A 24,195-nucleotide genomic window follows, 5' to 3' on the forward strand; every position below is an offset into this window, starting at 1 on the left:
TCTTTTATTTCTTCTATTCCACACAGTGCTATTCCTGCGTTTTTAACCTCCATGATATTTTGGTTTTACATGCTATGTTTCAAAACTTTTCTAAGAATGTTCTATTATAATGATTGTATTCAAAACCCCCAAATCTTCTAGACAATGAAGTATGTTTTTTTCACTACCAACACAACACTTTGATTCAGTGGGCTGCATTTAAGTCAGTTCATTCTTGGCACATGCCGGCCGATGCTTCTGCTCTTCATTATGTAGACTTCTGTTCCTTGGCACCCTGTCTGAGGCCACTGGTCACAGTGAACAGGGCTCTCATTCTTATGCACTGACTGGCTCTGCTTTATGTTGAAGGCAGATGCAAGTGGAAAGCTTGAATTAATAAAATGTGTTCTTAAAGAGCTCTACAAGCGTAGTAGAAAAAAATACATAAATACAGTACAGGCCAAAGGTTTGGACACACCTTCTCATTGAATGTGTTTTTTTTAAGTACATAACTCAACATGAGTTCATTCATAGTTTTGATGCCTTCAGTGAGAATCTACCAATGTAAATGGTCATGAAGATAATAAAAAAACACATTGAATGAGAAGTGGTGTCCAAACCTTTGGCCTGTACTGTACATAAATAAATAAAATGGATATGGTGCTGATGCTTCCCGTTATAAGAGTTTAGCTAACACCACTGGCTATGGGCTCCTATTTTAAGTAGCCTACAACCTGCAACTTTCATAATGAAAGCGTTAGAAAACATTTGATATTAATCAATGTCAGTTTAGAGTGAAAACCTGGTGTGGCAGATGGGTCTTCAGAGCCTGGGCTGGGAAATGCTGATGTAGAGTGTAATAATAGAACATTAACTTAAATCAACCAATACCTCACCGTCAGGAGGTGTCACAGCACAGCGACCCACTCTTGAGACCTCCTGTCCCCCTGCTCCAGGCACTTCAGCTTATTCCTCTCTATCCCTTTGTCTCTCTCTCTCCTCTCCCCCCAACACATCGGCCAACTCCATTTTAGAGTGTTCAAAAGGAGTCACAATCAGAGCCTCCCCTCTGGTCAGGGAGCAAACAATGAGCCATTCTGCATGCAGTGCTCATTATAGAGCTCAGCTGGGAGTGCAGGCAGACACACACACACACACACACACACACTAGGAGCATTTTATGTGCAAAACTAGAATTTGGGTTTATATCAGTTCAGCTCCTGTAACCCCTCTGAAGTTTCATGGAGTAGAGAGATGTAGTAATAAATTCTAAAGGAAACAAGGATTCCACTTCAATGATGCATTAAGATCGGTATCTGGGGTGCACAATCTGACTTAATGGAGTGTGTGAGAAAGAGAGAGTGTGTGTTGTGATTTTGAAACTGCAGTAAGATCTGAAAGATGTGCCATACTTTATTAAGGTTGCCACAGAGGGGTAATGTGCTTGTGCAACATAACAGGGGATAAACGGGGAACCTGAGGCTCAAAGAATCCCCAAACGTGACCTTCTCAGCGTGTGTTAGGCCAGCCGAGTACTCCTCTTACCCTGCGGGTTTGGGGTTAAAAGGACACCGTCTCCGTGGGATGGATCAGCGGTTCACGGCCCCGGGTTGTGTGCTCCGATCAGGAGGGGGGTGGGGTAGCTGTCTACCGCTGACCAGGCAGGTGAAACGAATCTCGGTACGGTTCATGAAAAGTTGGGCCTTGATTGCTTATCCAGAGTGAACGCCAGTCACCTGGGGAGGAATAACCTAAATGCTTCCTGCTCTTTTGTCTTTGCCTCAAACCCCTTCAGTATTAAGGTGACAGCAGGTCCAAAAAGTCCTGCAGGATTGATGGACTGATCCAAAAATGCAGTTCGTCCTTATTAGTCAAGTGATTGTCACATGTGATACACAGCAGCACAGCACACGGTGCACACAGTGGAATTTGTCCTCTGCATTTAACCCATCACCCTGAGTGAGCAGTGGGCAGCCATGACAGGTGCCCGGGGAGCAGTGTGTGGGGACGATGCTTTGCTCAGTGGCACCTCAGTGGCACCTTGGCGGATCGGGATTCGACAACCTTCTGATTAGCGCTTCCTTAACTGCTAGGCCACCACTGCCCCTATGGTGGACATGTTATGCCACAAGCTTTGTTGAACAGAATCAGGTCAGTGACTGTGTGGATCTTGGTCCAGATTGTGTCCACCGCACCATCATTATGAAGGGCCGTGTCCTCCTCCAACTCTGCCAGGTAAGCAAGGAGGAGCGTCTTGTCTGATTTAAGAAGGTCGTACACATGCACGAGAAAAGTAGTGATTCGACGTCCAGCGGATGAGCGGTGGCTCATTCTGTGGACTGTTAAGCTGTGGGCTACCCTACCTACCTCCGCACTTAAGCCGTTATGTGTTTTGGGGGGAATTATTGTAACAGATACCTCGATTACAGTGTTCCTTGTGGACACAGTTATTTTCACACTTAAGTCTTATTTCTGAAGATGATTTTGACCTACACTGAAAATTCTCCATGACACTATAAACGTGTTGACCCCACACGTGAGATGCTACTCATAGTCATAGTCATGTTCTGCCCATATTTAATTAAGTTGCTATTTAAATTGAACCAGTACCTCTAACAGCACTATTTGAGATTTTGCCCACTAACTTACTGCCTCTAAAATGCAAGACAGATTTTGTGGCATTTCTTACATTAATAGCTAGACAGCTGATTTTGTTGAGTTGGAAGTCTTCTGTTCCCCCTTCTTATTCCTCATGTATTAAGGATACTCTGTCAGTGTACTCTGGTGTACTCTAAATGGTAAGTTATTTTTTGCGCATGTTCAAAAGTTAGGAAGTAACCATGACTGAGTAACTGTGTTCGTTTGCTTATAGCTTTTGGTGGATTTGGAATAATAGGCAGTGCTTGGCCTAGCGGGTAAGGAAACGGATCCGTAATCAGAATGTTGCGGGTTTGAACCCCAAATCGCCACGGTACCACTAAGGTCAACATGGCTGCCCTGTCATGGCTGCCCACTGCTCCACTAAGGGTGATGGGACAAAATGCAGAGGACACATTTTGTTGTGCTGCAGTGATTCAGAATGACAATCACTTTCACTTTATGACTGTTGTTTTTGTATAATGACAATTGCAATTTGCATTACATAATGTTTGTTAGGTATGTTTGGGGGTTATTTATATTTTTAATGTGTATACACACACACACACTGAACAAAAATATGAACTCAACGCATTTTTTCATGATCTGAACGCAAAGATCTGAAACATACACAAAAGACCCATTACTGTCTAAATCTGTCTACATATGTTATCCATCACACCTAACAAGTGTTGCATATCAACATGCTGATTAGACAACATGCCTACAATAAAAGGCCAATTTGAAATGTGCAGTTTTATCAGACAGCACAATGCCACAGATGTCGCAACTTTTGAGGGAGTGTGCAATTGGCACGCTGACTGCAGGAATGTCAATCAGAGCTGTTGCTCATGAAATGAAGCACGAAGGCATTTAAGAGAATTTGACAGTACATCCAACTGGGCTCACAACCGCAGACCACGTGTAACCACTCCAGCCCAGGACCTCCACATCCAGCATGTTCATCTGAGACAAGTCACCTGGACCGCTGCAGCAACAATCTTTATATTATTTCTATACAAATTGTCAAACCGTTTCAGGGAAGCTCATTTTTATGTTCATCACCTTCATCGGGGTTTGGCCCTGACTGAATTTCGTCGTCATAACCGATTTGAGTGGGCAAATGGTCACGTTCGATGGCACGTTAGAGAGGCGTTCTATTCACAGACGAGTCCCGGTTTTCACTGTTCAGGGCAGATGGCAGACAGCGTGTGTGGTATCATGTGGGTGAGCAGTTTGCTGACGTCAGCGTTGGGGATCGAGTGGGCCATTGTGGCGGTGAAGTTATGGTATGGGCAGGTGTATGTTATGGACAACAAAAACAGGTGCATGTTATTGATGGCATTTTGAATGAACAGAGATACCGTGACACAGATACCTGAAGCCCATTGTTGGGCCATTCATCCACAACCATCACCTCATGTTGTAGCATGATAATGCACAGCTCCATATCGCACAGATCTGTGCACAATACCCGGAAGCTGAAAACAACCCAGTTCTTGCATGGCCAGCATGCTCACTGGACATGTCACCCATTGAGCATGTTTGGGATGCTCTAGATCAGTGTACAGTTGTGGCCAAAAGTTTTGAGAATGACACAAATACTGGTGTGCTGCTTCTGTTTTTATTATGGTAGTTTGCATATACTCAAGAATGGTATGAAGAGTGATCTGATGAATTTCAAAGTGCCTCTTTTCCATGAAAATAAACTTAATCCATAAAAGGAGTGTTTATGTTTTGAGTTCTGGCAATCGCCACACGCCTGCGGGTTAGTTTATGTTCTTTATTTAAGTTAGATCCTTTTTGGCCACCGCGCCATTCTTTTTTTGTATTTATTTATTGTTTATTTATAATAAAAACCCCTTCCCAACATGTCAAACCTCTGCGCTTCCTTCCCCCGTAAGTCCGTAGTCGTGACAGCGGGATTGAGGTGTCGGGGTGCCACCAGCCCAGAGCTTGCTCAGAAATGGCAGCAGGCAGGTGTGAGTGCATCTGTACGCACAGTGAGGCGAAGACTTTTGGAGGACGGCGTGGTGTCAAGAAGGGCAGCGAAGAAGCCACTTCTCTCAAAGAAAAAAATCAAGGACAGACTGATATTCTGCAAAAAGTCCAGTGATTGGACTGCCAAGGACTTAAAAGTCATTTTCTCTGATGAAGCCCCTTTCCAATGGTTTGGGGCATCTAGAAAAATAATTGCAAATGTGAGCGCTACCATCAGTTCTGTCTCGTGCCAACAGTAAAGCATCCTGAGACCATTCATGAACACAGCCATGAATAAAGAAGGGTACCAAAACATCCTCCGACAGCAACTTCTCCCAACCCTCCAAGAATGATGGAGCACCGTGCCATAAGGCCAATGTTTCAAAACATTGAAATTTTGGGTCCTTAATCCAAGTGAGAACTTGTGGTCAATCCTCAAGAGGTGGGTGGACAAATAAAAACCCACAAAGTCCAGCCACTGATTATGAAAGAATGGGTTGTCATCAGTCAGTATTTAACCCAGAAATTGATTGACAGCATGCCAGGGCGAATTGCAGAGGTCTTGAAATTGACTCTATTGACTCTGTGCAAAGACTTGGTGTCAAGTTGGCCACGACAGTATACGACAGCTTGTCTTCCAGTTCCTGCCAACATACAGAAACTTCGTACAGCTATTGAAAAGGAGTGGACCAACATACCACGGGACACAATCAACAACCCGATCAGATCTATGCAACAGAGATGTGTTGAACAGTGTGAGGCAAATGGTGGCCACACCAAATGCTGACTGGTTTTCAATGGCAAAACAGACATGAACTCAAATAGCATGTTAGCTTCCACCACACTCATTTCTCTATGTCTGTAGATAATGCAGGGCAGTCTACGAATCCTGCAGGTGCCCTTTTAATAGGTCTGTTCATGACTTGTTTTACACAATGTCTTTTTGCACACTGAATCTCCAAAGCTTCGCAGTCCCGTCTCTCTCTGTGTACTTAGTGTGTAAATAGTGACAATAAAGTGGACTTTGACTTTGGACTGTTCATTGATGCTGAAAATGTTCACCTATTAATTTTCTATGTGATTTAAGATTGAATAGTTTTAAATCCAATTTTATCAACATTTAAATCAACCTAGAGGGTTTTCAAGGGTTTGACTCTTCATTAATGAACTATAGCACAAAGTACCCCCATTGGCAAAACAAAAATGCAACCTGTGTACACAAATACAAAAGACAATATCACTTTGTATTCAGTCTTTTTATTGAAGCCTTTCACATGAGCAGTGTTGACATACTCCTCTGTATTCAGTATGCAGTCGTCACTACAGGCAAGTTTCGTTGGTCTGTAATGTGGGCAGCAACCATGGATGCTTCAGCAGTTTTAGTGCTGTTGGTCTCCTCGCTGTGTCTGCTGTCACAAAATCCTGAAAGCCACTAGACCATTTGTGTCATTCTTCCTGTCTTTCTGTTTCTTTGGTGTTTGTCGGGTGATCCAGTGCCACCGACTTGTTGACAATTAAGGGAGGTGCGCACTTTGCTAATTACATGAGTGTGACTCCTAGTGACCATACGTCCCATGTTTCATCATATGGGTGGTTCTCCACAGCCTGAAGAACCACCTCTGGGTCTATTTCATTTGTTTAATTAAGCACAATGCTGGTTTTATGTCGGTGAGGGCATATAGAATTTCGGAGGCACTTCTGCCTCATCTGACATTTCAGCAGACTCAACCTTCACTGCTGCTATTTGATCTGTTTTTTGATTCTTGGCAGTGTAAATACTTTCAAAAACTCCCGATGAGCTTCTGAGAGCTAAAGTCCATGTAATTTTAACTGAGCTTTAACTACATCTTCTTCAGGTGAGCATATGCTGTTATCCTCCACCAGGTATACTGAGTCCATTACTCTTAGGGATTGCTTTCTCCATCTGCTGAACAACATCTTCAGGGTATTCTTCCTCTTTTAACTGCAGTATGTCCTCCAACTGTTTTATGTCGGCCTTCCAATTGTAGAACTCATGCTGTAAGTCTTGGTAGAACTCCTCTCTTTGCTGAAACATGTCCTCCCAGTGTTTTAAGTCGGCCTCCCTCTTGTTAAATCCATGTTCTGCTTGTTGGTTTTACTCTTCTCTTTTCTGTAGCATGTCTTCCCTCTGTTTTAAGTCGGCCTCCCTTTTGTTAAATCCATGTTCTGCTTGTTGGTTTTACTCTTCTCTTTTCTGTAGCATGTCTTCCCTCTGTTTTAAGTCGGCCTCCCTTTTGTTAAACCCGTGTTCTGCTTGTTGGTTTTACTCTTCTCTTTTCTGTAGCATGTCCTGCCACACTTTCAAGGAAAATACGCCATGCATGTCTTGTGCAGCGACTTTATCACTGGTCAGTAGTGGAGGCTCTGAGATCTCGTAAGCCATTGCCTTGGTCTTTTCCAACCTGCTGATTAAATCTGTGTCATTCAACTTCTGCTTCCCATGACAGTTCTTCCCGTGCTGAGCGCCCTCTAAAAGAATGGCCACAGTCTTATCTGCCGAAAGAACCTCTGTACTTTGTGGCACTATGGGTCGGAGATTTCCAGAACCCAAGGTCTTCTATGTGTGGCCCTTCATGAGGAAAAAGGAGGAGATTCCATAAGATAACAAAAGCATTGTGTCTAATACTTAAATGATGAAATTACAAATAAATACTTAAATAAAATTTTACATGATGTTACGCATTCTGATTAGGCTGTTGGAAAAGAACAGTCTGATCTGATTGGCTGATCAGGTTATTTAATTTAATTCTTTAGTTCTTAATTCTAATTCTTTAATTAATAATTCTAATTTGTAAGTTATCTAAGTTTTAAAAGTTCTCTGCAAGCTGAAAATCTGCCAAATTATTACTCTTTTACTTCTTTTTCTTCTTATTAATATTAATTAATTAATTAATTAATTAATAATATTATTTTTATTTAGATTGCTGAAAATCAGCCAAATATTTTTCTACTTCTTCTTCTTATTATTATATCTTATTCCTTTTCTTCACCACTTTTTCTCACTGCATCTACTCCTAGTTTTTAAGATAAATTCATGAAGTTTTCAGGGGTTACATTTTGTATTTTGTAGATTCCACTTTCTCATTCTTATTTTTTGAACATTATATTTTCCCCATAGACATAATGTGGGGCCATTTTTGAATTCACACCATCTTAGTGACGTACTCTTACAGTTCAGTCAATCTTTTTACACCAATCTGTTCAGGAGAGATATTATAGATTTTCTATCATTTGACTTTTTTATAGCACCAAATTGCAAATTGCAAATGACGCATTGTGGCCATGCTCTGTTAATATTTTTGACGGTAGCATGCTAACATGCAAATTTTAGAAATGCTTCAAATGTCATTTTGACATTAGCATGACACATGCTAACATGCAATTTTTTTACGTGCTCCAAATGTCATATGACCCATCGTGGCCATGCCCAGTTAGCATTTTTGATGTTGGCATTAGATGATAGCATGCTAATGTGTAAATTAAAAAAAAAATATCCTCAAAATATTCTCAATTTTCACCCAATTTCACTACATTAACTAATTTAACAATAATTCCACTCTTCCCCTTCATCCTCTGTTCCTCTCATTTTTTATAACCTACAGGCAGGACATGGCTTTAACAAGAAGGAGGCCATGCTACAGAAAAGAAAAGAGGAAAACCAACAAGCAGAATATGGCTTTAATAAAAGGGAGGCAGACTAAAATAACTATTTTAACAATATTTTAACTATTTTCCACTCTTCCCCTTCATGCTTTCATCCTCTGCTGGAGTGGACATCCACGGCCAATCCACGCCCACCACCATCTCCACCGACGCGCCCAGCCCTGTGCGGGACATCCCTCTGGTCCCAGGACCCTTTAGTGGAGCAGCAGGTACACGCATGTCATTTATAACATCTTGTGGCGTGTACATTGCTGCTCTTCCCTCCCTTTCAGACGCGGAGAAGATCACCACCATCCTCACGCGTCTGACTGGGTTAGCATGGGGCTGGGGCGCAGCCCTCTGGCAGCAGGGAGAGACAGACAGAATGAGTATTCAGGACTTCCTGGATAGACTGAGGGCGGACTTTGATCAGCCAGAGCCTGAGCCAGAGATCGAACTCTGCCCCACCACCACACCCAGCGCCAGTCAGGATCCGGTGCAGGAAGGCCCAGCACTGGTGGGCGGCGAGAGGGTCGCGCCTCCCGAGATCCAGGCTGTGCCCCCTGAGGAGGTCCCGGAGAGCCCAGAGAGGGAGCCAGACGACCCTCTCTTCTGTTTGTCTATGTCTGTGTGTGTGTGCGTGGCTTATGTGTCCGTATGTCACCCCCACTTTCCCTCTTTTGGTGATATTTTGAGCACAAAAAAATGATTGTGCCTTTTTGCATGACCAATAGAATCCAAGCTTCGAAACACACACATGAAACGGGAATGGAGGAAAAGCTGATCTCTCTGAGTCTGCAGGGATCTACAACACGACATTAGAAAACCATGCATACTTTTCGCTGCCACAGCACGTTTGGTCTGAAAACGGCTTTATATTTTCTCCAATGAGCAGAAAAACAGTCTGTGTTAAGTCTGCGCTAACCTGACGCCACCAGAGGCATGGGTTCCTGACCCGAATGCTCGGTTCCAGGTGGACGAGCCCCAAAGTGCCCCTACGTCCAGGGGGGGTGGGGGGTGGGGGGTGCTCCCCCAAATAATTTTTTTTGGGGGTGCAGTTCGGGTTGAGGACTCCTCCTGAGGGGAGGGTGGGGGGTAGGAGCGACTGAGCTGGGTCTTCTGGTAGCCTGTATGGAGGGCAGGCTAGGCTGTCAGGATTGATGGCACCTGGACAAAACACGTGTATAGTTTGAGTTCTGGCAATCAGCACACGCCTGCGGGCTAGTTTTTGTTCTCCCCATTATTCTCCCTGTTTTCGGCCATTGCGCCGTTGTTTATTTATTATTTAATAAAATCCTTATTCCCATCATGTCCCATCTCTGCGCTTCCTTCCCGTCAGCTCGCGGACGTGACAAATTTTAACTACTAAAAATAAACTTTACTTTGCTTATTATTCTACTCAATTAAAAGTACCCATATCAAAATCTACTTGAGTAAAAGTTGCTTTCAATAACTTGATCTAAAAAGAGTCTAATCATAAATCCAATACAGCACTAGTTCTTCTTATTGAACTTTTAGGTGGTATAATGTGCAAACTATGTTCAGACCACCCCATAAAACATTTTTAAGCATAATTGGCCACAAAAGTAGTTATGTTCTTTCTATAACAAACATAAATATATAAGTTATCTTTACATTGTAAAGATTTTGTACGACATGCAATGTGGAACACAATGTGGAACACAAATGAAAGTAGTCAATTGAAAAGCTTTTTTCTACCACAAAGCACTCACGGAGAGTTGCAGACAAGCGCGACTAGCTGAGGCAAATCACCCTGATGCAGTTTCACTTATTTCAGTAGTTCCACAGCAGACTTCCCCAGGAAAAAAACTTTTGTCGCAACCTTTCAGTGAAGTTGCCGCAAATTCAGTGAAAGGTTCATCAGAACTCCTGGCGGAACTGATATTTAAGTGTTTTCCTCTCTCTTCAGAAACTGATAACAGGCCTCCAGGTTCACGCCCCCTCCTTGGCCCTGATTCTCAAAAGACAGCTTGTTAAGTGAATGAGGGATTTACTTGGGTCACTGTCGTCGAACGGGCCGACACGTCACAGATTAATGGAGCTCAGTTCTGATTGGGCGGCACGCTCTTGTTTCCTGGAGGGTAGCTAATCTCTTCCCCTCACATTCTCTGGGGTCATCTGGGTAAAATGGATTGGCGCCCACAATGTGGTCTGTCCTCCTCCTTGGACCAGGCAGGATATGTAGTCAGAGAATAAACTAAACAGGCCACTTGTTCACTGGTCTTGAAGCCTCCTCAAGTCTGTGTGTAGACAACGGGTGTCATGGAGACCTGAGACGATTTGCCTGCATAAATTCATCTTCATTGCCGCTTTTATTGTTCCAAGCAGTGGGCTGAAAACACTGCACGTCAGAGGTTGGTATTTGTTCATGTTTGGCTACACCTATCAGACAGGGTGAGACTGTCATGTGCCTTTAACACCAGGGCTGAAGCCAAGGTTCCTGTACAGACTCCCTGGGATCTACATAATTTGAGAGCCTTGCATCATTTCACCATCAGATTTTAAATTTAAATAAAAGTCAGACAAATTAGACAGACATTACATTTTTAAAACATGACTAACCTTTTGCACTTCCTTACCAGTTCTCCTTTTATCACGGTCACCTTGGTCCAAATACAATATAGAAAAAAAATGCACCCATATTAAATTAAATAATGTTATAGAGTATATAATTAAGGGATGTGGCTCTCTTATTTTTTACCAAGGTGCTACTAACATTTAAAGTTTAAAAGTCTAAAAGATGAAACAGACTTAAAGGAAGCATGGTAGTCAATTCTGTTTTATTACAGCAAATGACCACAAGGCCTTGGCTTAAGTGGACATGACAAAGATTGCAAGATTCTGCTCCAAGGTAAGTTAAAGGTCAGACCTTTCCATTTCCTCGGTCAAGATTAATAAATAATGGTGACGTGAAAGCTTTTAGTGCACCTGTATGCTAGGCTCCATTTTGTAAAAATGTTTTTCCTCATATGTGTTCTCTGAGTCATCTCAAATGCATTTTCAGGTGCATTTTGTGTGATGGTTTCAATCTAGAGAAAGCAGATTATGGAATCCAACTAATTTCAAGTGAAGAGTTGATGTTGGCCTAGAATTGGCTAAAGAATGTGTTCAAAACATCAAATTATCATTAACATTATGATATACAGTGATACAGTGGACAGTGCCCCAAGAAGCAAAGTAAAAAGAGATATGTTTCCAAATTAATCTGGGAACAGCCAGGATCAGTGAGAGATGGCTAAACCTATAAAATGGGACATGTTAAAGGTCCCCTGACATGAAAAATTCACTTTGTGAGATTATTAAACATTATTACGAGTTCCTTTAGCCTGCCTATGGCCCTACAGCGGCTAGATGGCAACAGGTGTAAAGAGTTCTGCTTCACTGCTCAGAGAGCGGCAGCTCAGGTGGCCGGATCTGGAATTTGCCCGCTTATGTAGTCACAAAGGGAAGTTTTTTTATTCTGGAAAAACGCTGACACAACTTCCTGTCTGCTCCAAACATTGTGGTTGGTGAATGATGTTGACGCAATTTCTGCAAATGCCTCTCTCCTCTGGATCAAGGCTGAACTTCGGAAAGATGTCCGATACAGTATTAGGGGACCACTAAGGGCTAGAAAAAAAAAACATGTCAGGGGACCTTGAACCCCAACATGACACCAGTCTTAGAGTTCCTCCAAACCAGGGCCGCCACTAGGGTCTTTTAACTGGTGCTGAGCTCAGCAATATGCAAGTGTGGGATTTCTTGACTAGTGTAAGTGAAAGGGATAGTGAAGTGATTGCAGAAATCATGTTTTTAAAACTCAGGATACCTAAAAAAAAAAGAGGCATAACTAAAGTATACTTGGTACTGGGATCTTTATGCACATTTAACGGATAATTGATAATGCTGGGATCTGTGGGATTTGAAAGGCAAGTCTCTCAACCCTTCATGAAATATTATTGCAGTGTGGCAGAGTACATTATCCTCCTGAAAAAGGAGGAGTACATCAGGAGTACATGTGTATATGGTCTGCAACAACATTTAGGGGTTGTTGGGATGCATCAACAGATTTCCCAGGTTGTCATTTAGCATCCCAACTCAGCATACAACATGAGTGATGAAAGCAGAGTCAGGAAACATATATGCTGTTTGAACCTGGTTTCAGACAATAGTATGAAATCAAATTTGATCACATGTCTGTGAATGAATGATGAGCAGAATGCTTCTGACTCAGACACTTGAGACCTCATGGCAGTGTTTGTGGAGATAATAGAGTCACAATCTTTGAAGTACAAACAAACAAAGGAAAGCAGGAGGGAGACCAAATCAGAGCTCTTGAATGGCCGAGCCCAGGAAGAAGTTCTGATAAAGACTTCAGGCACTGAGAACAACTTCCCCATTTGGTTATTGTTCACAAACCATTACAGGAACAATGAATTCACACAATACAAATCAGATTCCTGCTTGTAGACACTGCAGCATAATTCAAGTATCACATCTCTAAGCTCTCTGTGATGCTGCACTATCTGCAGTCGGGGGAACGCAGGAAACAGATGTGCTCTCACTCATTCCCAAAGTAAAGAAGCTGCTGGAAGGCTTGCAGGGTCTGGGCACACAGACGAGAACAAAAGAACAAGTTTATCAGGATGGGAGAAGAAGGGAGAACAGAAAACGGTCAGTTGGAGGAATAGAGAAAAGCAATGACGACAGAAGACACACAAGATGCTTCACCTAGAACTCATCCATCCAGATGGTGTTCAACCAAGAATATCCACACTGGCCTAGAATATCTACACAGACATTTAAAATACATCAGCAATATGAAGTGGCCAGTTAGCAGCATTATTGTCTTGAAGGATCAAGCAACCCCCTCAAGAGCGGAAGTCAATTTGAAAAGACTGTGGTGATCTCCCTGAGGGCCAATTTACAGCACCCAGAAGCCCTCACCTGTTGTGTTGCTCTACAGGGGGGATTTGGCAGAGATCCGGCAGGGATTACATCACCAGTAGCAACAAAACAAAAAAAAAACATGTCAGCAGTCGCTGATCAGTGCAATGGTGATTAATGGGCAGTGGTGGCCTAGCGGGAAAGGAAGCGGACCTGTAATCAGAAGGTTGCCTGTTTGAATCCCGAACCGCCAAGGTGCCACTGACCACCGTCCCCACACACTGGCCCCCGGGCGCCTTTCACGGCTGCACACTAAGGGTAATGGGTTAAATGCAGAGGACACATTTCATTGTGTTCACGTTGTGCTGTGCTGCAGTGTTTCACTTCCCTTTCACAAGTGACACTGCGTGAAATAAGGTCATCAGCTCAATTTAGTGAGTGAGAGAAAAAGTGAGATAAACACAATGAGTCCTCTACTGGGACTCTTCCGCCACTGAATCTGACAACTGGGTGTCCTGTGCTGGCTTGCAAGGAAAAGGTGTTGTCATGGAAACTGTGTCTTTTTTGTGGTCCCTTGTCTGCTCTGATAATTTCCCCACCAAACTTATTTACTTGCATAACATCTTTTTATTAACCTGAATAGCATCTGTCTTTATTTGCTGCATGGAGAGACATTGCGGTGAACATGGCAGAGGAAATCTTGGGACATGGGCTTCCTGCTTGGTGCTGTTGAAACTCTCGGTCATTTCTCTGATCAGGAACCAGTTCTGGGTGGTAGTAGCCTAGTGGGAAAAGTCACAGGTTCAAACCCCACTTTCTAACATTGTGTCCCTGAGCTTACTTGGTATCTGATCGAAAAGGAAATCGGTGGTATTGTACATCCCCAGTGGAAACTGCTCCAGTGCAGATTCAGCTGCAGTGTAAAGATCGTGTTCGGCAAGGCAACTGAAGCAGTGAATTATGGGATCTGTAGTTTGTGTGTTATCAGCGCTTCATATCGCTGGGTCATATAACTCTATTGCATCGTTTGCATGAGTTTTGCCATGCTTACAGTAGTCTATTACTGGCAGACGAGGCTGTGGTATGAAAACGGGCCTGTAGCTGCCCTGGAAAGGACAAATCAAAAGCACCCATATTTCAGGGTGGTCGGCAACCCTACCAGGGGCAACCCTACCAGGGGATAAGGGCGCCTGCTAAATGAAATAAATGTAAATGTAAACTAGTTCAACACTGAGCATGGGGTTGAATAATTTCCCTTTGACCATGAAGAATTTAAATGTGCTTCAGCTCATTGCAGTTGTGCACGGGAGCGAAATTAACAGCCGTCGCTATGTATAATAATACATCTATCTTCTTTAATGCTCCTCCACCATGCAGCTGATCCATGCTTACAGTATTTACAGTGTGTGAGTGAATGGTGTGTGTGTGTGCATGTGTGTGTGCGCCCTGAATACAGACCCTGAGTAAAGGGACTAAGTGGTTAAGGGCAGTGAGTGGGAGTAAGAACTGATTTTAAGTGTTCCCAAGCAGGATGTTCAGAAAGATAAAAAAAAAATACATTTTTGATACAGAATTGGAAAGCTTGTACAAAACCTTGTAAATGTCAGTTCTGTCATTTTCTCTTGCAGGGAAAATAAGCTAAAATAGCCAAGGAGATCAAGATAAAGAGATGAACAGCAGATGAGGTGAGATGAAATGTACTGCATATTTTTTTCTGTTTTAAAAAAATTCTCTGAAGCAAGTCACTTAAAAAATGGAACCTACTTATGCCCCTCCTATCCACCTTCTGTTATATCTCTGGGAGATGAAAATAATTTTTTATGTGCAACCCAGGCACAGCTCAGGGCACGGTTTAGATTTGCTGTGAGGTCCCTGCAGGGACCAAATCCTCTATTTAGCCCTGGAGACCTGTGTCTGATTCTGATGTGATCATGCCTCAGTCACAGAGGGAAGGGAGACCACACTCCACGCCACGGCATTGACGTCTCAAATGAACTAAAGACAGAGGATTAGTACTAAAAATACCTCTGATCGTGCTAAAGTGGTTTAAAATGAGGATGTGTGTGTGTGAGTGGTGCAAAGCACTCCACTACTTCCCTCAATCCACCAGGACAGTTTATTTTTTACCAATAAAGCATAGCCTAGTGCAATGCTCATGTTTAAAAAAAACAGTGTTATGAAATCAAAAATAAATAAATAAATAAATGAATGAATTCCAGAGGGGGGGTTAATTACCCTTCATTAGTGATATCCGGGTAGCACTGCGTAAATTGCACCCGCTGCCGGGGAATCTCAGCCCTTAATTACATCTCCCAGTTTGACTCTGTATCCTTGAACCTGCTCGTCTTTCCTGAGCTGCTTATTTACTTATTTACTATTTTCACCAATGACCGACAAAGGTCTGCAGACAGCTGGGCCTGAGAATTTCTGTCTCTGCCACCTGTGACAACCTATTTTCACATGGCTCACTTCATCCGCTGATATCCAATCGTGATTTAGGCAACACAATCGTGAAAAATAAGCACTTTAAATAGACTGCTTTATTGTAGAAATGAACATTTTTCCAGGTAATCATGATGAGTGACAGTTATGACAAATTAAGGAAGGAATGCAAAAGAATTCAATCTGCAAACAAGAGGTGCGTCATGCTAATGTTCATACACCATTAGTGGAGACCAGGCGTTCATCTATTCAGCTCCATGACGAGAACCAAATTGGGTCACCACTGAACCCAGATGAACCCCATCACACCCGTGCAGGCAGGCTGATGTATCTCTCAGTGTAACGCATTGCGGAGGTGCGATAACAGCTAAAGTGACTCAGACTCACCTGCAGACAAGGGTGGCGATGATGACGCACCAGGCGGTGCAGCAGCAGTCGGCGTTGGGCTGCTCTTCCACCTTCTTACGTCGGCAGCACAGCCAGAAGGAATAGAAGAGAAGGAACAGAAGGTCCAGAGCCAGACAAGCCAGCGCCACACCTCCCAACAGCAAGATGGACTGAGGAGAAGAACAACAAAAAAACAAGAGGCATTTCATCTTCTTATTGCACTTCTACAACACTAATACATTCAAAAGTGACAGAGAAAAAATGCTTTACAGGAGTGAACAACAACTACATGTGCTTAAAATTAGCACAGCATAAGAGGTCCAAAAATTATATATTTAATATCAATTTACTTTGACATGCGTCTGTGCTATTTGAAAGCAATATTTCTCTATTAGAAAAAAACATTACATTTGATTGTATTTAAATGATACTGTCATGATCCGGACCGGCAGGGGTTACTCCGGATCCGGAGTGCGGACCAGAGTTTCATGTTTGTTTTGTGTAATGTTCCCTGATCGTGTTCACCTGGTGTCTATTTATATAATTGTATAAAACTATCCTGTTCGTGTCTGTTCGCCATCGGGTCATTGTGCGTGTTGATGCTCCCTTGTCTCGTGAAGTTTGTATTAAACCCCTGTCCTGTGAACCTGCGAATGCGTCCTCCTTCATGCCATGTCCAGCCCACCCGTGACAGATACACAAGAAGTCACATTGCTGTGTAGTGTCACTGTGTTTTTTATGATAATAACCATACGGAATCATTTCATAATTATTTATCAACATACTATTAAAGAGGGCCAGCATTAACAAAATGAATAAATGCAGTCATGTAAAAGGAATACAATGTAAAGGAACAATAATCATTTAATATTTCATTCAGTTTAGCAACTGTCTATCAGGAAAATCCCCTGAATACTGCACACTTTATCATTACTATTATTAACATGAGGTGAACTGTTTATTTTTACTACACCCTGAAAACCAACTGGTCACCGATCCCTGATCTTAACTGAAAGTGACAGAAAACAGTCACGTAATTTGCCTGTTAATGGTGCCAGATGATTACAGCCTTATAATGATTGATCATGTTGCATCATTTGTCTGACCATTTGATTCAACATATGGCACATTTTATTACATTATAATAGTGTAGCAAGAGTCCTAATTCACACTACTTCACATATTCAAGACAAGAATAACTGTGTCACATTTTCCTCACAACATTACTAAAATAGCTCTGGTCCTTATCTTCAGATGGGAACAAATGTGAACGTAACGAATTCTTTATGATTTGATTTTAGTCATCACTGCTGAGGCAAGCAAAATCCATAACTCACTAATATAGGCCTCCGCCCCCTCAAAAACATGGGAAACAGCTGCCTACACCTCACATTTACTAGACAGTCACTTCCTATTTGGACCTTGTCTGTCATCTTAAACTGCAGTCTGAACACTGGGGAGATTAAATCCAATAAAAGACAGTTTGATGTTTGTAAAATACTAAAGGTGATTTGTCCAAATGCACTCAGTGGTTATGAGGAGTGAGATACACACCAATCAGCTACAGCATTAAGACCAAAACTATACATCTGAAGGAATGCTGGTGGTGCCACCATGGATCAGACTTGTTTTTTTCAGCATTTGCCACAGATGCTAGACAGGATTTAGATCTGGAGAATTGTAGGAAAATTAACACCTTGTACACCAAAACCATTTTTGTACTCCTTTCTTACAGGAGCTCTTTTGGCAGATCCTGACCACTGGAGACGAGGAAAGTCCCACAAGAGCGTCATTTTTGAAGATGCCATGATCCAGTTTCTCACCATCACAGTTTGGTCCTTGTCAAAATCACTCAAATCACTCAAAAAAGCAAACGAGGCAAAAAGTTTAACTTTTAAGCAGGGAACTTTTGCTGTGATGGCAGCATTTCACACTCTTGGCTTCTCTCCACCACCTTAAACTTGAACAACGAGGATAATTAAGTGACATTTGACGATAACAATAATGAACAAAGCAGTCATGAAGGTAAAAAGAGATTACACAAACCACATGCATTCATCTCATTTACATTTACGGCATTTATCACACGCCCTTATCCAGAGTCTCCATGACTGCCACAGAGTAGGTGCATCCAAACTTTTGACTGGTAGTGCATATATAGTGCAAGTTCTTGACTTGTTGTTAAACAAGAATTTTTACTTTCTTTTTCATAAGCGTACTTGGGCATGTCAACCCATTTCACAGAACCCTGTGGCTCATAAGATGAGCAACTGTGCACGTTTTGGCCCAAGGTCAAATGCCCTGATCTTAGCAGGTCCACCAATTCCCCCGGTTTCCAGACGAGTTCTTCTAAACTCCTGAAACTGCATAACTTTGAGTTTCACTGGTCCCTTTCAGAGCCTGCCAAGCTGTCCATCAGCTCTTGCTGTGTGATCATAGGAGGGCCAGAGGGCTCATTGTCTCTGCTCAAAAGCTCTGCCCTGAAGGCTTTGTGCCCCTTTAGAGGTACCCTGGCTGGAAAATGTGACCCCTAAAAGTGCTGGATTTCACATGACTCCTGCTATGAGGAAGATTAATGTTTTAAATGCCACGTAGCATTAGCAAACTAAACCACAGAGAGAAGCAGTCGTCTGGTCTGGCATGTCTGCCGCTGATTTTCTCTGAATATAATGTCCTCAAAGTTGTTAAAGCTAAAGACCATGCTAATACAATAAGGTCCCTCCACATCATTCTGTCACATTCAATAAGTCCTAACTCAATCAAGTGACAGAACATTCAAGCAAAGGAACATTTCTTTCTATGACAAGATGAGACAAGAAGGCATGAGTCAGCACCGCAGTAGAAACGCAGCCAACAGTCTACGAAGATAGCCAGTGGCCAGAAATGGATGCGTCGCTTTTGGCTTTGCTATTTTTTCCCTTGATGCAGCACCCGGCACTAACAACTTCAAGGGGAAGCGTGCATTATTAGATTTCTCCACGAAAGCAGCTGTTTTGCATTTCTCCTGTGCTGTACAGGAGACGAAAATCAAGGGAAATGACTTCCATAACGCAGGCAGCCTAGTTTCTGCAGGCAAATGCCTTACAAGGACCCTATTTTTAGAAGAAGCATCTCATTGGCCTGCCCTGTTCAGAGACAGCTAGGCCAGAACAAAGAGATGTCCACTTTTTAAGATGACAGATCAAGGGGAAGGGAAGAGCCGGCTCAGAAAAACCCACAAAATCCCTTTCGCCACATGAGGCTGCCTCTGGCTTTAATTTATTTTATAGAGCAAAAGGCATTCTTGAAGGGCCAGCTGGAAACAGACCATGCCAGCAGGATACTCAATTAGCATTTTCAGTTCAATTGTCACAGTGTGAGGGGCTGGAATCAATTTACATGAAAAAAATAAAATACAGCTACTGGTCCATTCCTTAAACACCTAATTACTGTTCCATTCCATTTCTGTAGAAGCTGAACAAAGCTTATGGATTGAAAGAAACAGATATGGATACATTGTGTGGTTGGGATGGTTTTGTGTTAGAGTTCATCTATTAACTGACACCTTGGTGTAGCGCCATCAATTGGCAGGAAAAAGAAAAAATTTGGTCCATGAAATTTGGTCAGTATGTTGTGAACATCTTCCTCCACAATAAAAAGGGGCGTAAAGGCAGGTTATGTGGTTGTGGTTAGCATCGCCTCGATGTGTGTGATTCTCAATGCTGGTATTCTGTCATCACACAAGTTTGTCTTAAAAGCGTAACTGGATCAGACACACCATGGGGTGTGAATGTTAGTGTGTTAGCATGTTACAAGCCACTCAGCCTAATTGAGCCATTTCAGAAAACGCCAGCCGGGAATCAGGTAGCACCACAGTCAAAGGATCACAGGGCCAACAGGATTAAGTCAAGCGCATAAGCAGGAGAAGAAGGAGTTGCAGGGCAGAAAACTACAGCAGAAGGCCCAGGCTTTTTATGTCTGGGAGATTTGCCAGTATCGGTTTTTGAAATTATTAATAGACTGGATTTAATGCCCACTCTCATAAAGACCAACAGCTCTAGCCAGACTTGCAACCATTCACAACGGCCGATTCTGACAAAGCCTTCACTGTGCTCATTAGCATGTAATGAATTGGTGCTATAGCATCCCTGCAGAGTTGCTTGCACCTAGAGCCTTGAATCATCATGGAAATACTATAGTTCAGGGTCCCACTGTCCATAAAGACAAGCTGTGCAATACTAACAATGTCACTCCAGTCGGTCATATGTCATATGGTGTGGGCAAAGAATCGCAGCGGGGGTGTAATATGCAAAGGCATCCATCTGTTGACCTCCGAAGACCCAAGGGTTGGTGAGTGAGCGAGTGCTCACATTGAGTGAACATTGGCTTTTTACACAGAACACCATAAACTGATGAGAAACTTCTCTTGCAGCCTGAGCCTTTAAATTGTAGGTCACCACACTCTCCCACCCACATTTTCAAAATTCCTATTAGAAAGACAGCCTGTAGGTTCACGGCAATTAGCCAGATTTCAATCCGCACACACATTTCCCCTTTTTTTCCCCTTCCTCTCAGCTGGGAGATTTGAAACAGGAAAAGGCCCACACCCTGCTCTAAACACACTGTAATATCAGACAGATTATCTTAAAAGGCCTTCACCTTCTGCCACTTGATGAATGAAGGCCACCTCTGCTCAGCTCCTTGCTGAAATAGTGAGTGGCCCAACTCACCGACGGTAAAACGTGACCTTGAATATATCTGACAGGAGTCAGTCCCACTTCGCTAGAGACCATTGTCTGTAGAACTGGGCCCTATGTGGACATTTGACCTTCATATCTGAAATACATGGCCAGTCACAGACATACACACACAATTACTCACATTCTGTACTGTTCAGTGGTTGTAATAGTAGTGCCAACACTCGCCTATGAACCAGAAGACCACAAAGTCAAAGGTTCAAACCACACTTACTACCACTGTAGTCCACTACACTCTACTGTACTACCACTACTCCCTAAAAAAAACACTTAACCCCACACATTGCTCCAGGGGGAGTGTCCCTGACCTCTGATATAGCACCAAAATCAAGCATTTTCAAATAATGTAATATTACAAAACAGTGTGTATTATTAATGTGCTCAGTTCATGCATGACCTTTGGATGTATTTTCATCAAATAGTCTCAGAGCAGAGGTTAATGTGAACTTACTTATTACCCTGTGGGGGAAATTACTGTTACACAATAATATATTGATGGTGATTTATATTTATCCAATGACATTCCATTGCACTGTATGTTTATGTGAAGTTGTTTCTTGGACGTTCTGTGAGCAGATTCAGACAGAATCCAACTAAAAAACAAGGGATAATGTTGACTGTTGAGTATGTGCACGCTAGCTATTTAATGTTTTACGTCCCCTCCCAACAATATGGATTGAGACATAGCAGTGAAATGTGAAGGGCCAGCAGGAGCTCAAGCTTGGTATCATGAACTGAGCAGCTGTAGTTTCATAGAAAGAACTGCACACATACATTATAGAGGGAGTGGATGGAGACTGGTGTATGTAGTAGTATTCAAAAAAATAAAAAACTTTCACAAAATGTAGTTATTTAACATGGCACTATACTGGAACTGGTATGGGTTGAGAGTAATTGAGTAATTGAAAGTGAAGTCATTGTCATTGTGAAACACTGCAGCACAGCACACAGTGCACACAGTGTCCTCTGCTTTTAACAATCACTCTTGGTGAGCAGTGGGCAGCCATGAAAGGCGCCCGGGCAGCAGTGTGTGAGGACGGTACTTTGCTCAGTGGCACCTCAGTGGCGCCTTAGTGGTTCGGGACTCGAACCAGCAACTTTCTGATTATGGGTTTGATTCTTTACACACTAGGCCACCACTACCCCTTTTTTTTCGCAAACAAAGGAAAATGTAGTCACTTTCAACAAAATATCAGATGGAATGAAAGATACGCTGCAACCACAGTGTTTTCTGCAAATCCTCAGCACAGCAATCAAGAAGAAAATGACTTGCACAATTACAGTGAAGGCCTTTGTTCCAAGAGAGCCTTAAGAGTCTCTGTGAGCAGTACACAGGAAGTCTTTTTCGTAAGTCTCAGACCATATGCTACCAGAGAACTGCAACAAAAAGAATCCTTGTGAAATCAGCAGTGGAATGTGCCTTTCAGACAAACTAAGCTCATATTAGTCAACACACGTCTCTTGGGTCTCCTTCACTAGCCCATCTGGAGCCAGTGCCTCTATTATATCTTTATACAGTGAGGGTATAAAAAGATGAATTAAATTCTAATTGCAATCAAACACATAACAGCAGCACTGGAGGCTGGTTTCACATTGTCCTGGGGCCGCCGGCTTTTAAAAGCAGGCCAGTAGGGGAACACCATTTCCCCTGCTGACAAATACTGACTCCTCCGGTGAAGCATGCTTTAAATCTGTAGCTGCAGATGGAAATCGAGTTTAGCCAAGTCTTTTGGTCATCTTTTCCTATCATGATTCATTTCCCATTCTCCTGTCACCCATCCCACAGTTATGACACTCACCAGAAGGAAATAAAACTGCACATGTAGAAAAAGGACCCGGATTTGGGTCGAAGCATTATGGGAAATGCAGACTATAACCGGAGGAGTGAACCAGTACTGACAGATTCATACGCTCATTATGCTCTACTTTCACCTTGAACAAATATAACTGCATGTCAACGACTCTAAAATAAACCAAATGGCTGAATAGAAAAATGGCTATTTTAATGATACATATTGTTGGGCCACAAACCCTTTCTCAAAAGCAATCATGTGATGCAGCATGAATGGCGCACAGGGAAGCAGCTGGTGCTTCCTGTCTGTCGTGACAACGTCGAGTGGCGTCTGTGTCACACCAGTCCAAAACAGACTGACAAAACAGATTAGCGTGCCCCTCCAGCTTCTGCTACTATGGTGTCAGCAACATGCCCCAAAAAAGCGTAATAGTAAAAAAAAAAATAATAATTGCATGAAATAAGGGAGCCACCTTTTCTTCTTTGTCGCTCAATGCCTGATTTTATTCCGGGGCACAATGACAATGCCAGTTACGCAAATCCAAAACCTCCCCCGCGCTCTGCTACGGGACAGGGTGCGGGCGTGGGAAAGCAATTCATGTTGGTGCAAGTTCACCCCAATGTTCATTTCAAATGTTTTTAGAATAATGGAGAAGACTAAAGAGTGGAATAAAAGGGTCTGTAGTTTCTAAACAGCTATGTAAATGTGACAGAATTATGTCAACCAGGAATATTCAGAACATATTTTTATTCAGTGTTAGTCTTTATGTTGCATTTTAGTGTCCTGAAACTTCTTGTCTAATTAATAGCTGGTTAGAATGATATATAAATGTTTACCACTATAGTGTAACAATGTTACATGGTCATTTTAACATCGCACAAGCATTATTACATAGTCCTTTGAATAGCTTTAAATTCCTTATGTTAACCATGCAAACGTACAGCATTACTCGTAAGATGCACTTGCCCAGACCAATCGACTCAAAGCAAATCCAGCCTGAATCTATGAAAAGACCCATGATGTGATTTTCGCAAAAAGGGGGTAATTCTGTTTTTCCACGTCTCCACGGTCCCTTCCACAAATTCACATGATGCTTGGAGATAAACATAATATTCTGGGATTTACTTTGTTCTTCAGGTCTAACCCTTCAGTCCAGAGCATGATTGCATCTGAAGTGCCTCAAGTGGTTTTGAACCTTTGAGTGAAAAAAAAAACAAAACACCAGCATGGTGTATTTAGGCAGAAGAAGAAAATTCGACACAACCATATTTGACCATGTCAGCATTGAACTGTGATGGTGTTAGGATTGTGAATTTTTCCCACAATCCAACATCAGGTGAACAGGCCCAGTCCCAGATGTATCTTTGCGATGTCTTGGCTGACCCTGCCCTTGACCCGTCAGCTCTCAACCTCCACAGCCCTGTCGGCCCACACGCACCCAAACAAGCCCGGCTCAAGCTCCAGAGCCATCCATCACTTCCCTGTTCACGCTGCTAGTGGCCTCCTCCCCCATCTAGAGATTTGGCTTTTGTCCACGTTGCCTGTGCTGGCCTCAAATGTTCTCACAGTTGTGGTCTGGATGTTAAAACGAGGGGGTGGGGGGGTGGGGCTAACAAATTCAAATGTTATCAGCTCGCACCTATGTTCACAGCCTCATGCTTACACGTTCAGTCTGGTGAGAAAGGAGACAC

The 24,195-nt window shown here is 42.7% G+C and overlaps 1 protein-coding gene across 3 annotated transcripts in view; it reads right to left on the reverse strand.

Annotated features, from left to right (window-relative positions):
* Window positions 1-24,195, reverse strand: part of ttyh3a (tweety family member 3a) — a 50,357-nt gene that overhangs the window by 21,963 nt on the left and 4,199 nt on the right. For all 3 annotated transcript variants that reach the window (XM_028987941.1, XM_028987940.1, XM_028987939.1), the window contains exon 2: window positions 15,976-16,145. In XM_028987941.1, coding sequence (XP_028843774.1) covers window positions 15,976-16,145 — 170 coding nt within the window. The remainder of the gene's footprint in view (window positions 1-15,975; window positions 16,146-24,195) is intronic.

Source organism: Denticeps clupeoides, chromosome 7, assembly GCF_900700375.1.
Source record: "Denticeps clupeoides chromosome 7, fDenClu1.1, whole genome shotgun sequence".
NCBI lineage: Eukaryota > Metazoa > Chordata > Actinopteri > Clupeiformes > Denticipitidae > Denticeps > Denticeps clupeoides.